We start from the raw sequence: 16,563 nt of genomic DNA, 5'->3' as shown, positions 1-16,563 counted from the left end.
AATACAAGAAGACTAGAAAACCCGTTTCTGCCTCCCCACTTGCTGGGGTTACATGTGTGTACCACTGTGCCTGGCTTTTTAAAATGGGTTCTGGGATTCAGATTCAAGCTCTCAGTATTATATGGTTAACTGAACTAGCTCCTCAGACCCTTTTGGTTTTTGAGGCAGGGTCTCACTGTATAGCCCAGGCTGACCTACAACTCGTTATGAATGTATAGCCAAGGCTGGCCTTGGTCCTGCCTCTGCTCTCTCATCTTTATTTGCTCCTCTTTTGGGGGGTGATTCAGCTGTGTCAAGGGTCTGTCTTCTGTTGCTCTTCATTCTTTTAAAGTGGATAGTGGCCTCCGAAGCAGAGCCCTGTGTGTAGCCTGAACCCTCGGGCAATGACTGAGTCTGGAGTTCTCCCACCTGTCAGCTCAGGAGACAGACCCAGTCTGTAAGACACCTAGACAGGACCCTGAGGTAAGCTTGGGGCTAAGTAATCAGCAATGAAAGTCAACAATTTCTGCCAGACGATGTGAAAGTTTTGAGCACCATGTTTGAACATGAATGCTGCTCTGTGAGCTGCCTTGCTGATGTGGCTTCATTTGTTTATACCAATCAGACAATTGCCTGAACTCCTTTAAAGAGCTGTCAAAGGAGCTGAGCATTTAAACAGGGGACTGGATCTTCTAAAAGGCGGAAATAAATGGAGACCAAATAAAATGAAGGCCTGTCTGTGAAATAAATACCTTCTTCTTAAAGTTTTATCAGGAAAGGTTTGAAGTGGGAAAGGAAATGGCCGAATGAACATTTGGAGATAACACCCATCACAGCAAGCCGTGGGTTCTAGTACCTGGTGCCCAAGGCCACGCTCCTTATACTTGGCTTAATTCTCTTTCTCTTTGTATGTGTGTGCAGGTGTGTGCGCATGTGCGAGCCCATGGGTGAGTATGAGTGTATGTGTGTGTGTGTGTATTGACTTTTGGTGTGTCTTCAGTCACCTGCTTATATTTTGAGATGAGGTCTCTCACTGAACCTGGTACTTAGTAACTTGGCTACTCTAGCTGGTCAGTAAGCCCTAGAGATCATTGTTGGGACTATAGGCAAGTGGTTTTTGTTTGTTCTTCTTTTTGTTTTGTTTTCTGACATGAGAACTTAGGATCAAACTTAAGACCTCGTGGTCGTGAGGGATCCATTTTAATCACTGAGATCTCCCCAGCTCCTTGGTTTTGGATTTCTTTGAGTGCTATGGGAACCTCACACTCTCAAGTATGTGAGCCAGTGAAGGAGCCAAATGTGAGCTGCGCTTCTCCGGCCAGCCCTGTTAGCTGTCCCCTTTCTCTGTCATTTGCATGTATACAATTGACAACGTTTTCCGGTGCTAAAACGTACTTGGCCCCCAATTCTAAAACAAATAAAATGTGGTGCATGATTATACTGGAATTTTATTCGATTGGGAGAAGGAAGGAAATAAGAAAACCACTTGGAGGTGCTGTTTACCCAGGAGTTCCCTCTCTCCATCTCCACCCTTCCTTTTGTCAGGTACACAGTGAGCCTGCCCCCCTGGGGACCCTGCCAACCTTGCTTGCTCTGAGGATTTCAACCAGCATGTCATAGACAGTGTCTCTGTTCTTCTCCAAGAAGCCTTCGCACTGGTACTCCACCTGCGCAGAGAGAGGCCCGTCAGCCCAGCGGCCAGAGCACGGAGCGCCGGGTACAAGCCCGTTTCTTCTCTCCCCTTCTTTTCTTTGCAGTACATGGGATCAATCCCAGGGCTTCACATGCACTAAGCATGTGTTCTACCACTGAGCTACAGTAGGAAATGAGCTCAGTCTGGACTACTGGAGGATTTCTGGTGTTTACATATAAGCCAGCATTCCTCAGAAACTGGTGAACCAAGTTTTGTTCCCTTGGAGAAAAGTCTGCTGATCGACCAGTTGCCAACTCTATGGCCTGCCTCGGTTTACCTGTCATGTCAGAGCTGGTTTCTGACACAACCCCCCCCAGGCCTGCTCCAGCTTACAGACTTCTCTCCCCCAGATAATACTTGTTCTTATAACCTGCTATTGTCTTCTATTCCTGCCTTAGCTATCTCAATATCTCAATAGTCTGTCTGTCTGTCTGTCTGTCTCTGATATTTTCTTGCTACCCATCCACTATTTCCTCCTGCTATTCCCCCTTCTCTCACTGTTAGCCCTGGGCTTATGCCTAGTCTGATGCTTTCTCTGCTCTGGACTTTTCCAGATTCTTGAATTTTTTTCTCTTTTACTTATAATAAAATACCTTCCCCTAATGGATTACAGATGTGTGTCACCATCCTGGTTTGTCTTACACAGGGATCCGGAGACTGAACCCAGGCCCTCATGCGTGTAAGGCAAACACTTCTGAGTCTCCCCAGCTCTTCACCGTGGGACTTGAATCCAACCACACCAGGAGAGTTCTGACCTGGGTATGACACACTGGTCAAGGCATCACTGTACCTTGTCAGCAAAATGTTGGATGATGAAGGATGAGTTTGACATTCTGGGCTTCTCGAATAAAGAGTTCTTGTTGACGAAATTGTTATACAGCTTTTGAAGCCAGTTTTCATCAGTTCCGTGAGGCAACTGGAAGAGAAGGCAAGGAGATAAAAGGAGATGAAAGATGCCTAGCAAGAGGAAAGAGGCTGATTTGGGGGCACTAAAGTCATCTGCTGCTCAGGGAGCCACTGCACGCCAGAGGATGGTCCTCCTCTAGGCCAGCGGTTCTCAACCTTCCTAATGTTTCGACCCTTTAATACAGTTCTTCATGTTGTGGTGACTCCAACCGTACAATTTTTGTTGCTACTTTAAAACTGCAAATGTGCTGTTGTTATGAATTGTAAATATTTGTGTTTTCCAATAGGCGACCCTTGTGAAAGGGTTGTTCAGTTCTCTCCAAGATGATCATAGTCCAGAGGTTGAGAACCACTGCTCTAAGAAATTCTAAACATCCATCTATTTGACCTTATTAATCTTTCTAGTTATCTTTTATTATGAACGAATATATGAAATCGTTATCACAATACTTAAGTGGCTATACCAGCGTTCCTTAAGAAGACCAAAGTATTCTGAAGGGAAATGGCCATGTCTTTGCTTGGGAGTGAAGGACTTTGCGTAAACACAGAACAGGCTTCATTCTATTCTTCTCACAGATGCTTCACAGTTGGAGGAAGAGGACTGGGAAGGGAGCCTGACTCCATTCCCAGCAGAGCAGGAGGACAGAACCAGGTGTGTGTCTTCCCACCCCAGTCTCAGGGAAAATAGATTTTATTTGTTTTTTTTCTGCCTCCCATAGCCAAGGTCATACTCTCGCCAGCTAAGCTCCTTGAAAAACCTGTTTTTTTAATGCTAACATTTAAACACTACTAGTTAAATTCAACCCAAAGAGAGAATCCCATACTCCATCGTGGCTTAGTGACTTCCAGGTCACCTTCAGTACTTGGAAATATGTGAAGTCTACCTTAACCTTAGCCTCAATACTCCTGGCTCTAGAACATTCTAGAACACTGGCTTGATGCCTGTGAGAATTGGAGCAAAGGTGGTGCGGGAAAAGGTGATCAGGAAGAACCACGGAGCCAAGAGTTCCAGAAAAGAATCATAGAGAAGTGGTAGTTTTATGGTGTATAAAAATGAGGACATGATTTGCTCTAAGGTATGGTTGAGGGCAAGGTTTTTATTGTAGAATGAGGTAGGAGGCATCTGGAAGAGTCCCGAGCAGAGAGAGAAAGTAGACAGAATATGGCCAGCAGACTGAAGCGGCCACAAGAGGAAAAAGAACGAGAGGGGAAGAGAAGAGAGAACCAAGGGGGAGGGTGTGGCAAGAAAGCAGCAGGTAGCTGAAATGGATTGAGAAGCTGGGGAAGGGACTTTAGAGATGGTTAGGATGGGGCTGGGAGCTGAGAGGAACCACAGACACTGAGTGAGCCTGGAGGCCTGGAGGTCTGTGCACTTTGATATGCTAACAGGTGCCACCATTAGCTGTTTGTCTGGTTTCTTTTGGACCTGACACATTGTATCATTATCTTTAAGCAAATAAATCTTTGGGGGGAGGGGTGACTGCTCGAGCCTCAGAAGCAACTGTTTAAAGCCCATTCATACTCTCCAGGGGATTATTTGTTCTTGGGGCATAGTGCTGTGCTAATCCACCTTTAAGTGACTCCTCCCCAAAAGCATAAAAATAGCCAAACTCCTAGAGGTTCTCTGGAATCACAGGGTGTTGACATTCCCTCCCACTCCTGGTGGCTCACACTGAACTCGAGGTGGTGGAGCCATTCACTGTATGGCCACAAAGATGGATGTCACCCTAGGGGTCATGCATGATACCAGGACAAGTGGCTAAATAAGGTGTCTGTCTGACATTTCCAAGCAGACTCTGGCCATCAGTCTCCCCAGTCGCTCTACCTATTGTAGGGTCACCCTGGCTGGCATGCCCTGCCCCATACCCTCCATTTCTCCTGAGCTGCACTTTCTCCCAGCTGTTCTTTCCTAACCAGCCCTTTTGGCTATATGGCCTCTTGGTTTCCCAGTCCTTGACTCCTCTCTGTCCCCCAGCCCCTCCCCCCATTCTTTTCCTCTCTTGCCCCATCTCTCCCCTCATGGCCCAGTTCAGTCTGGGCCCTTCCAGACGTCTCTGGTTGTTCTTTCCCTCCTATCTACTGTTAAGGTTTCACATCCCAGACAAAAGCCTGGGGTGCTTATTTAACAGACCAAAGGGGACCTGGCTGCTAGGTTCTCTCTGCATCTCTCAGTCCCCACCTGTTACAGAGCCATCCTGCCTTCTCCCCTAAATTCTCCAGCCCTAGGAGGCTAGGTTGCCCTTCCTGCTATAATCTAACCATTTTGGTTGCCCTGCTCTCTTTGTACCTTTGGGGCCTCCCAGCTGCTGCACCTGACTCCCTGTTCTCCCCTCTCCCTCCCCTCCCCCTCTTCACATGGCCCAGCTCAGGTCAGGTTCACTCTGGATTCTCTCAGATGCCCTAGCCTCTGACAGCGCTCTCCCACATCTCTATAATAAAATGTCTCCCCTACCACACCCAGGAGCCATCGGGTTCCTTTTTTCCCCTTTATATCTTTTATTCACTCACATACAATAAACCCCCCTACATGCATAGGAGTGTCAGGTCCTCATTTTTTTCCATTCCTACCCAAGGGTGGTACATAGGTATGCTAAGGTGGAAGGATCCCAGGCCCCCAAGGTTCAGGGTCCACATTAATGTCTCAGATTTAACATCCAGCCAGATGGGTAGGACATCTGACTTTCTATACATAGCTCCAGGAAGTGTGCATCTGCAGCTACTCAAAGGCTGAAAAAGAGGCCAGTTATCCTGACAGTTACCAAGCATTCTTCATCCAGCAACTCCAGAATGCCCATTTTTGCTTCGATCAGGTCGATAACAGGTTGATTGTCATAGAAGTCTATCAGAGTCCAAGGGATGTCCTCCTTCATGTACTCCTCTTGCTCAAGTTTAAACACGTGCTGGGGTCCCAGAGAGGTGAAAATAAACAACATCAAAGAGAGATGAAGGTCTGATCTGTGATCAGGAAGACCCTGGAACCCTGGCTCACCTCTCCCCAGGACAGAGCTACCAAGAGGTCTCCTGTGGGTCTGGCTGTTGCCCTGACCCCATCCTGAGTGCCTGTGGGCTACTGCTGCTCTCTGGGGGGACAAAAGCCGCCTCTTCAGCATGGATCAGCCCAAGCAGGGCAGGGCAGCCACGGAGGATTGTTGGCTATGTAGGCAGTGTGCAAAACCTATACTAGAATTCAGGATCTCAAGGAGGCTTCCCCGGGACCTGGGGCAGGCTCCTCCTGGAGGATGAAGGAAACAGGTGACAGATGGGGAGAAAAGCATCACAAGTTGTTCTAAAAAGGAACCAAAGATGGCCGTGCAGTTTCAAGAAACAGCCACAAAGCGGCACAGCAACTCAATGTGTAGCTCTAATCATCAGGACATTTAGAAAAGATCTATCAAGCCATCCATGCTTAGATTTCTGAATGAGGAACTAGAAAAGGACTGTGTTTCTCTCCATGCATGCAGAGGGCTGAGCATCTGCCCGGGAAGATGAAGAGGCACCTACCAGATTAAACTGCTGCTGTAGCTTTTCATTAGCGTAATTGATGCAGAACTGTTCAAAGCTGTTGACATCAAAGGTCTCAAAACTGAAACACAGTTGAACAAAATAAAACAAAAGAAAGCTCAGGACCTAGATACTCATTACAGCTAAGTGTGCGCGTGTGTGCGTGTGTGTGTATGTGTGAGCGTGTGTGTGTGTGTGTGTGTGTGTGTGAGCGTGTGTGTGTGTGTGTGTGTGTGTGTGTGTGTATTTAATGATTCCATACCTTAAGAGCTTTGCTATGCTTTTGGCAACTTTAAACTACTTCAAAAGCTGCTTGCTGTTCCTTCTAAGACGGTAGTCAGTTGACAAACTACCCTTTTCCCTACTGGTTGTCCCCTGGAAGGGGACACATTCATTGTACATGATTCCCCTCCCCGAGCCAGGCATTACAGTAGACCTGTGGTAAATGGCATATTGATTAATCCAAGTAACATTACTGTCCTTCCTCTACAGAAAAGAAAATGACTTAGAGGTTAGCTCCATTTCTTAGGGTGTAGCACTGAGCAGCTCTTGAGCTCTCAATGGGAGAACACTTCTCTTCTTTCTCCCCTGACCACTGGCGGCGGGGGTGGAGGGGGGGCAGACAGGACAATTCTGCCTTCCCCAGGCTGGCTTTCAGAGTTCCTGGAACAGAACTCTAAGGCCATTTAATAACTCAGCCCAGCAGGAAGCCACACACATCCCTGCCTTGTTTTCAGGCTTTAATAGCTGTCTCCAGGGTTACCAGGGCGACTCGTAAATTCAAGAGCCTGGAGCAGTCAGGCAGAACACAGCAATGGGGGACTGACTGGTTACTGCACAGCAGTGAGCCCCTTGGGACCCGTGACAAGCAGGATTGTCTTAAGGAACAGCCTCACTCAGTTCTTGCCAGCTGTGGCCACACATGAACCCAGGCCAGGATTTCACATTAGCTGATTCTCAAGAGGAGGCCGCAGCGTACTCCTCTATTATAGCGCACACCGACTCCCCTGCCTGTTGAGGGTTGTGGGTAGTGAGGGCGAGCATCCTGCTGGGAGGAAGCCTTCAGAGGTGCCAGCCTTTGTGTGCCTCACTTTTCCTTGCTCTAATTCTGCCTCAGGTGGAGGATTAATACAACTTCATTGTTTCATGAATGGTCAGAGTCCAAGAGGCCATGGTGAGGCCCAGGGGACAACAAATGGTACCCAAAAGGCAGTTTGCATCCCCATTTTCCACCCTTCTCCCCAGCCCAAGACTTTGTCCTTTATGGCTCTGGTCCTATGGGGTCACTGCCCCACCATAGGTTCCTGGACAGCTCCAGGTTGACTGGAAACAGCTGCATCATTGTGTCTTTCTATCTTTGTGTCTTTGTATCATTGTGAAAGCACTAGAAGTGGAAGCCAGCTTAGATCTGGAAGGGACCAGGCCAGGGCCAAAAAGAGCAGGGTTTCCCACAATAGGGCTCATCATCAAATGATGATCCTTTGTAAGGTACCATGAGCTGAAGTTTAAAACCCAGGGACTTATGGCTTAGGATGCCAGAGGTGTGCTGTCTGTGACAATGGTTTGCACCAAGACCAGGGCTTAAGGCTCAAGATGGCTTGATTGTTAGTTAAAAGATGAAGAGAATGGGGATGGGGGAGATAGGCCCATGGAGGTGCAGCGAGGCATGGGAGAAAGGGGGAATGCTCTTGGAAACCCATGTTGAGAATCCCTTTCCCCTGAGGGACCAGCCACATAATGGTATAGTACAGAATAGAGTTTATTCAGGTCGGGGGTGGGGGAGTTAAGAGGGTAGTAGAGGCAGAGAGAGAGAGAAGAGAGGAGTAGAGAAGTAGAGGAGTAGAGGCCAGTCATGAGCATGTGGAGAGAGAGGGGGGGAAGGGAAGGGGGAGGAGGGGGAAGGGTGGGAAAACAAGAGGGCAAGAGAGAATAAGAGAGCAAGAGAGTAAGAGAGGGAGGAGGGGGCAAGCAGCCCCCTTTATAGTGTCAGGTAGCTGGGGTGGAGCATACCTGGCTATTGCTAGGTAACTGTGGGGTGGGGTTTACAGAATCCCAACATTCCCCTGTTTTATTTTAATTAAAAAAAATTATAGGTGATAGTGGAGCAGGAATAAGGGTCATGATATGATGACTGTCCTGATAGTCTTGCAGGTTCTAAGTGCTCTAAAAACATGTCATTAGAGTGCTGGAAAGCCTCACCCAGAGGTCTAACCTCAGACCCTGGTCTAAAGAACATAAACATACGACAGAATGGGACATAAAAATAAAAATTGTCCTTCACTTTACAGTTGAACCTCAAAGCTCCCTTATGTAGTTTTACCTGTGTTAAAGGATGCTAACTTTTCCTGGCAGCCATTGTCATGTCTGGGTTAAGCTGAGCTCAGTTTCCTGAAGCCACAATATGTGTTAGGACCCAAATCAACATAGAGGCTGGAGTGCTAGGAAGTGATTCACCCTGGGCCACAAAATCCGCCACTTAGGAGCTGCAAATCCATGAGCGAGTTTTATATCTACTACACAAGTGTTTCATTTCCCAACTAGAAATTTTAATGAATTCTAACAAGTTTGAAAATTCACAAGCACTTTTATTGTATAATAGGCAGTTTGGCTGTAAAAATCTATGTTATTCATTATAGGGGTCTAGAACTCTGTGGATCTGAATCTTCTTTCCCATCCTACTACACATGCACACACATGCACACATGCACACACACACACACATGCACACATGCATACACACATACATGCACACACACTATTTCTCTCAGAGTAGTTACTCTGACTTCCTCTTTGCCTCCTTCATCACACAGTGCCGGACAAGTCCTTTTTTGTTAGATAAAAGTATAAACAAGTGGTCAGGGAGATGGCTCAGCATTTGGCTGGACGCACTGTCCATGCAGAGGGACAGAGTTCAGTTCCCAGCACCTATGTTGGGTGGCTCACAATTGCCTGTAACTCGTCCCAGGGACATGACACCCTCTGCTGGACTCTATGGGCCCCGGCACTCACACGTGCACAAACCTACATGTATACACATATGTATACACATACATACACATATTTATAGAAATAAATCGCTAAAAATACGAAGAAATACATCCCCCAAACTAAGAAGTTCACTAGTTTTAGAGGCAAGTTCAAGAAATACAGCAAACACTTCCCACCTCATTATGGGGGAAAAAAAGAAGCTTTCAAAACCAGACTACACTATTTTTTCCCCAATTTTATTCAACTTTTTTACTGGTTATTCAAATTATTTCACGGGATAAGGTAAGGTAAATAATTTACTAGCTTAGCCCAGTCTTGTATCAGCATTTTCAAACTGTTGATGTTTTCTTGTGAGCCATGAGTAATCAATCACTTAACATCTATATTAAATGGTCATTTCCTCTGTAACTCCCCTCAGTACCTGGAACAGGTACTGGAACAGCTGACTCTCCTGGGTAAAGAGTTGAAGGACTGTCCCTCCCTCAGTGTGAAGGCCACAGCCCCTCCCTTTGTGTGGGGAAGAGGACCTAACTGGTGGGACAGTGCTATCTATGCCAGGCGTGGTCCTGGGAGAAGGGCAGGAATGGAGACATGAGAGGGGGGTTTCTGACTACCAGAAAGTCCCTTGGTGTCACCTCCACGCCAGCTTCCATCTTGCTTTCTGCAAGTACCTTCAGCTGGAGTTAGACCCAGGATCAGAAAAGCACGACAGGGCAGAGAGAAAGAAAGATGAGACCAAACTCCAAAGTGGCCCAAGCTTTGTGCTGTTTGAAGAAGGGGTGGGATGGTTAAAGAAGGGGTGGGGCGGACTGAGCCCTTATCTCTCAGGAAAGAACATGAATGCAGGTGTGTGAGGGCAGGAATGGCGGATCAGGCAGAGTGGGGGGGGGGGTGGATGCCAGCCAGTCATAACTGGCACTTCCCCTGGGGAGCAGGAGGGTATTGGGGGGGCTCAGTATTTCAGGGGCCTATAGGGGATTGAAGTGGACCATATCCCCTGCCAAAGGACCAGCTGTGAATAGCTTAATTTTTCCAAGCTTTGGTTGTTACATCTCTAATGTGGGGGTGCTTCCAGGTGGCTTAAAGACCCACAGGCCCTGTCACACAGTGAGTTTTGCTGGCCATTATTAGTTTAGCATTTATTGCATATGTATGCGGCTGTGTGTGTGTGTGCACGTGCTATATGTATGCACATGGAAGGCAGGGTGTCTTCCACTGTTGCTCTCGGCCTGACTTTTTGAGACAGGGTCTTCAGTTGAACCTGGAGCCCATCCGGCCTGCTGTGCTGACCCCCCCTCTGCCTCCTCGTGCTTTGCTGTGCCTGGCTTTTTACATGAGAGTCAGGCTCCAAACTTACCTTTGTATAGCAGGCATTTTGCTGGCTAAAAAATATCTCCCTAGCCCTTGTTTGCCATGTGTTCAGTGCACTCTTACAGAAAGGACACCATGACCCAGGGGCTATATTTAACATCTCTACATGCACACACACACACATACACACACACACACACACACACACACAATCATCTTCAAAATATGCAAGACAAGTGGAAGGGTGCGACTTAAAAATAACAGGGCGTTTGACATTTAAACGAGAAGAGGCGGGTATGCAGAAGAGAATCTTACCCATAAATGTCCAAAACACCAATAAAAGTGTGCTGCTTGCCTGAGAAGCACAGTGCCTGGTTGATTTGCTCGACAATGAAGTCGAACAGGTGAGCGTAGATCTTTTTGGCCAGCGCATCCCTGGCATTGATGGCCTGAGGCCTGGTCATGGGCTTCACCACAGTTTCTGAGGAGGTCACAATTTTTCTGTTGCATAGCCACTGAGCCACCTTGCTTGTCTCCAGGCCCAAGAGCTCACAGAACACCTTCAGGTGACTGTCATCCTCCTTTAAGAGACAAACACAAGTCCCATCAGGGTCGCCCGCACATCCAAAGTTAATACCTCCCCATCTGGCCAAAGCTGTCCAAGAAAGGAGAAGCTGTATGAGCTATTCCGGCCTGGAGTAGAGCAGGAGGCTATGGTGACACTCCCCTTGCTGTGGCAATGCCTGGGTCTCTTCACTGTGGCTGTGGAAGCCAGTGGACCTGCTTCACCCCATACATATAACCATGCCCCCACCCCACACTTCTGGGACTTACCGGGCCACACACTGTCAGCATAGGGCTGTACAACCAACCCTGTGGCCAACTAATGTGGCCTGGGATTCCCTTAAGTGATCTGTCTGTCCTGGAAGGTATTGTTACCAGATAGACCCGGGAGGAGTTCCTAGCCTGAGCTAGCTTCTCAGCTGTCACCAGAGCTAATGGGGGAGCTCTCCTGAATGTACAAAATGACTTTTCTTGAGTCTGAACACAAGAGCTGCCCCACTGGCCTGCAGACGAGGGGTAGGTGGTACTATTTGCCCCAGCTGGCATGCACTGCCTTCTCCAGCTCTTGTCTCTTGGCCAGGGAGCGGAAGTCCATGTGATCCTTCCTCCCAAGGTAGGGAGCATCACACAGTGACTGCTCTTTAAATGCTCAGAAAGTGGAGGGAAAAAATGAAACCCCAAGAGGCCCACCTCCTCCTTGCTCTCCACCTCACCCTTCCTGCCCCTGCCACACCAGCAAGGCACTTCCTTCTGGCCCTGCCCGACCTCCTCTCTGGGGAAGGGATTGGCAGAACCATTCTGTCTAAGAAAGGACCAAACCCCTGAAGTAAAAAGATGCAGTTGGAGAAGCTTCTATACTAAGAAGGGGATACACAGAGGCAGCAGCCAGTGGAATTTTAAGAGGAGAGCTTCACCCAAAATCAGTTTGTTTAACATTTTAAGCTTCGGAAATAAACAAATCATATGCTGTACCAAAGCCAGGGTCAGTAATTATAGGGGTCCTTTTTTTCTGAAGTCTTAACTGGGGCTGGAGGGAAGACTGGGCAGCACTGGCTGCAGTTTGGGAGAATCAAGGTCTGAGTATCAGGAGCTACATAGCAGCTCACTACTGACTGTAACTCCAGTTCCAGGGGATCTGACACTCTCTGGCCTCTCGGGGCAGCAGGCATTCGAGGGGCACGCAGACATATAGGCAGGCAAAGCACTCATGCACGTAAATAAAATTAAATGATTGTTTTTAAAAGAGCCTTAGAATTCTTTCCTTTCTAGGATCCTGCCCCAGTGGCAAACTTGGCACAATAGTGCTCGGGACGGCCGGCTTGTTGGGTGGGAACCATGTTTACTCTGTGGGAGTTTGGCAGGGAAAGGTCAGAGCCGAAACCACATTATTCTCTGCTTTCCCCAGATCCCAGTCATCTGAGGAAACTCTGCAAGGCCTGAACACTGGCGGAGGGAGGGGCAGTTGTGAGTTGTAGGCGGGCAAGAAGTACACCCCAGTCACCTGGTACCTGGAGAGCAGGGGTGCTGTGGAGAGGAGTGAGACTGCTCCACCCTCAGCCTGTGGCTTCCCTACTTTCTCCAGATCACACTTCCTGTGAGGACTTCCTGTTTGGGCTGATGGCATTTCACAGAGCTTGCAACAATCTCCGGCATACGATATGCTCCATAGATGTTGCTGAATAAGAGAACACATAGCACACCTCCCCAACACACACACACACACACACACACACACACACACACACTCATGGCACACATACACTGTGACAAAGGGAATAAGACAACCCCTGGGAAGCTTTCTTCCTTGTTCCTGCTAAGCCAGTCTGTCTAAGAGGTCCAACTATGGCCGATCTCATCCACAGTGGCCACTGAGCCCACTGACCTTCACACCCAGGAAGGGCAAAGTGAACATGAATCTTACACTGACTGAAGATCTCTCGTTGCCCACTGTGTCGACCTGCACATTGCCCAGATGCAGGATGGCAGCTAGGATCTTAAAAACATCCATCTGAAAATCTTTCTTGAATCCTGGAAAGTAAACATCCTCAAGTCAAGGCACCGCCATTTTCCTATGACCCACAATTCAGCACCTGGATTCTTCTAAGACTCGCCAACTGCAGTGCCAGGAGTTGGGGGAAGGGGTGTGAAGTGGGTTTTTCATGGGACAAGAATGTAAAATAGGCTTTTCATGGGATAGGGGTGTGAAGTGGGCTTTTCATGGGATAGGGGTGTGAAGTGAGCTTTTCATGGGATAGTGGTGTGAAGTGAGCTTTTCACGAGACATGGGCGTGAAGTGGGCTTTTCATGGGATAGGGGTGTGAAGTGGGCTTTTCATGGGATAGGGGTGTGAAGTGGGCTTTTCATGGGATAGGGGTGTGAAGTGGGCTTTTCATGGGATAGTGGTGTGAAGTGAGCTTTTCACGAGACATGGGCGTGAAGTGGGCTTTTCATGGGACAGGGGTATGAAATAAGCTTGTCATGGGGCAGGGGTGTGAAGTGGACTTGTCTTGGGGCAGGGGTGTGAAGTGGACTTGTCATGGGGCAGGGGTGTGAAGTGGACTTGTCTTGGGGCAGGGGTGTGAAGTGGACTTGTCTTGGGGCAGGGGTGTGAAGTGGACTTGTCTTGGGGCAGGGGTGTGAAGTGGACTTGTCTTGGGGCAGGGGTGTGAAGTGGACTTGTCATGGGGCAGGGGTGTGAAGTGGACTTGTCTTGGGGCAGGGGTGTGAAGTGGACTTGTCTTGGGGCAGGGGTGTGAAGTGGACTTGTCTTGGGGCAGGGGTGTGAAGTGGGCTTAGTGACAAGCTCTTCACAGTTTCTCTCTTGGATAAGAATGCTGCAGTCAGTCAGGGTGGGGGGTGCTCCTCTCTCCTGGACTGTTGGAGAGTTCAACTTGTGTCTGGGGTTTAGGGTATAGCTCAGCTGATAGAATGCTTGCCTGACATGCAGGGAACCCTGGGCTTTATTCTCAGCATCACATAGACCAGGTGTAGTGGAGCATTTCTGTAACTGAGGCAATCAGGAGGTGGGGGCAGAGAATTACAAGTTCAAGATCATCCTACATATTAAGTTTAAAGCTAGACTGGGCTCCATGAGACCCTGTCTCAAAGAGAAACAACAAAACCCACAACAAAACAACAACAAAGAAGGACAACTCCTATTAAGCAGCTATTTTAACTGAGGTTCTAAGGAGACTAGGCTCTGGTGTATTTTATATACTTAATTTTAAAGGTTTTCTTTTCTCTTTGCTTATAAGCTCCCAGAAGCCTTCTTAAGGTGAGATATCAAAAGGGTTCCCTTTGTTCCTCAGTCTGCCCAAACCAGTCACTGTAGATCAAGGCCATGGGCTCTTGTGTCCTTGGATCTCTGCATGTGTCTGATTAATGGAGAGCCTTAGAAGGAGATAAAGGAGGGCAGGACAGGAGAAAAAGGGACAGGAGGAGAAATATGACAACAATAACTATGACCATGCAGACACTGTGGTAACTATGGCAACAAAGATGCTGATGACCAATAGGAAGAGCAGGAGGATGACCAGAGCATGTCCTCCCCAGCTCCTCTGTGCAGTGTGGCCTCAGACAGAGATAGCTGTTCCTGTCCATGCACTGAGTTTACCAAAGTCTCTTTTCAGGCTCATCGAACAGCAATGAGTCTGAACAGGAAGAAGTCAAGGACAGTTCTGCCACTAGATCTGGGTCCCTGCTGTCTGTGGTGGCTTGTCTGGACTTCAGTCACAGTCTCTGTGTTGGTCCAGTCATAAACAAACTCTCCCTCCCTCTCTCTCCTAAATCCTGTTTCGACTTTGCCATATACCTCTGGGATCTTGACTGACGTGTGCGGAATAGAGGAAACTGGCCCATTTCCTGGTGCCGAAAATAAACTAAGCCAGCTGCTAGAAGGACTGTGGGTTCAGCTGCCAGCTGTGGAGTGGGTTGTGATGATCAGGATGCAGCCATGCATGATTGTGAGCATGGGGAGATGCTGAGACCTTTCCCATCACTGTCCAAGTTGTCCCTGTCCATCACATGTCCCTCTGGTCTATGCTGCGTGGAGACCAGAATGGAGATGAGTACCATCCTTGCTGTCCAGCAGGACAGCAGGCCCTGAATGCCAGAGGACAGTTGTTGCTACTCAAGCTTTCTATGGAGGAAGCCTGGGGTCCTGGGTCATCTGGGAGGTAGATTCCTAAGTAATCTCAATACCATGTGACTTTTCTCTGCTTCAGAGATGAAAGATACCAGACCAAAAGTTCATTGAGCATTTTTGGTTCTGTGGAGTCTGGGAGTTGAGTGACAGATGAGCCTGGTAAGCTGGCAGGTGACTGATGTGACAAATACATGACTGAGAAAAGCAAAGGAAACCACAGAACCACGGGCACTCTGCTAGTGTTCCATGGTCTTGATGGAACCAAATCTCTTGACCACCAGGCCTTTCAAGTCAAAAATGTGCAGCCTCACTACATCGTAAGTGAATGAATTTTAATAAAGCTTCAGTGAGTCACCATCTGTCCGGAGACGTCACTCAAATACCATGTTGGCTAGGATCAGAAACCAGGGAGTGAGTGTGCCAGGTCCCGTCCTGTCCCAGGAGCCCGGGTATGGACTTGTTGACAGAGACCAAGGGTCACAACAACAGCCAGTGACAATGATCATTGCAAGACAGGAAGGAGTGCAGGACAGTAGAAACAGTCTCTGTGTCTAACATGGCGGTGCCGAGAAAATGAGGAGTGAGCAACCCACAGGCAGCAGTCTGGAGCAGAGTCTGCAACGCTGGAAACAGTCACTTTCAATCCCAGTCATTACCTGAAGCATTTGCCACATCACACAGCCCAATAGTGCTCCAGCCATTAACAGCCCTACGAGGTGTTTCTTTGTTCACTATTGTTAACTGTAGGCAGGGCTGGGGCCGGGTAGAGCCAAGTCAGTGCCTGGGGCCAATCATGTCCTTTATTTTAAAATTGTATTTGTTGTATGTGTATGTGTGTTGACCTCCAGGATATGAAGCTGTGAGTACCTGGTGCCCTCAGAGTTCAGAAGATAAATCTTACTTGTTATGGGCACTTTGAGCTGCCAACTGAGTGTGAGGAATCAAGCCTGGGTCTTCTGGAATGGCACCAGTGTGCTTATAACCCCCGCCCATGCTTCCAAGCCATGTTCTTATGTCCTCAGAGTGTGCACTGTCTTGGCTAGCATGGTGTCCCTTACCCAGTAGCGTGAAGGTCTTCTGGGTCTCCACCATGTCAGCTCTGTCATCCACACCTTCGATGACAGTGCTCCCTCCCATTCTTGTGTAGTTGAACTCATCGGCACTCCCTGGAACCGAAAGGACAATTAATTCCACCCACAGCTCAGGAGTCTGACATACATGGTTATCAGGAAAGGCTGGGCACGCTTGCTTTCCTCTGAATCCCAGTACTAAGTTCAAGGCTTAGCCTGATCTCCATCATAAATCCTGCCCAAGAGAGGGAAAGAGATGGGCAGCGTGGGGGAGGGGGCAGCAAAGGAACAGGAAAGGAAGTTCACACTTAATGGGCTCCATCAAACACTTTACAAGGATGTCATAGAAACTGAATCGGAGAGTCAGGAAAATGAGGGCCTCATTCAGGGTCCCTCATTTGACCATG

At 48.3% G+C, this 16,563-nt stretch overlaps 1 protein-coding gene across 1 annotated transcript in view; it reads right to left on the bottom strand.

Moving 5' to 3' along the window:
* MYO5C (myosin VC) overlaps positions 1–16,563 on the bottom strand; it is a gene marked incomplete at both ends in the record, with an annotated part of 71,018 nt that overhangs the window by 34,180 nt on the left and 20,275 nt on the right. Inside the window, 7 exons of the mRNA XM_080934343.1 lie at positions 1,563–1,646; positions 2,463–2,588; positions 5,338–5,478; positions 6,080–6,161; positions 10,694–10,959; positions 12,864–12,970; positions 16,145–16,252. Coding sequence (XP_080790469.1) covers positions 1,563–1,646; positions 2,463–2,588; positions 5,338–5,478; positions 6,080–6,161; positions 10,694–10,959; positions 12,864–12,970; positions 16,145–16,252 — 914 coding nt within the window. The remainder of the gene's footprint in view (positions 1–1,562; positions 1,647–2,462; positions 2,589–5,337; positions 5,479–6,079; positions 6,162–10,693; positions 10,960–12,863; positions 12,971–16,144; positions 16,253–16,563) is intronic.

The sequence above is a fragment of the Micromys minutus genome, assembly GCF_963924665.1.
Source record: "Micromys minutus genome assembly, chromosome: 21".
Taxonomy (NCBI): domain Eukaryota; kingdom Metazoa; phylum Chordata; class Mammalia; order Rodentia; family Muridae; genus Micromys; species Micromys minutus.
Note: the sequence above shows the minus strand (reverse complement) of the source record. Positions and strands in the feature narration are given on the sequence as shown.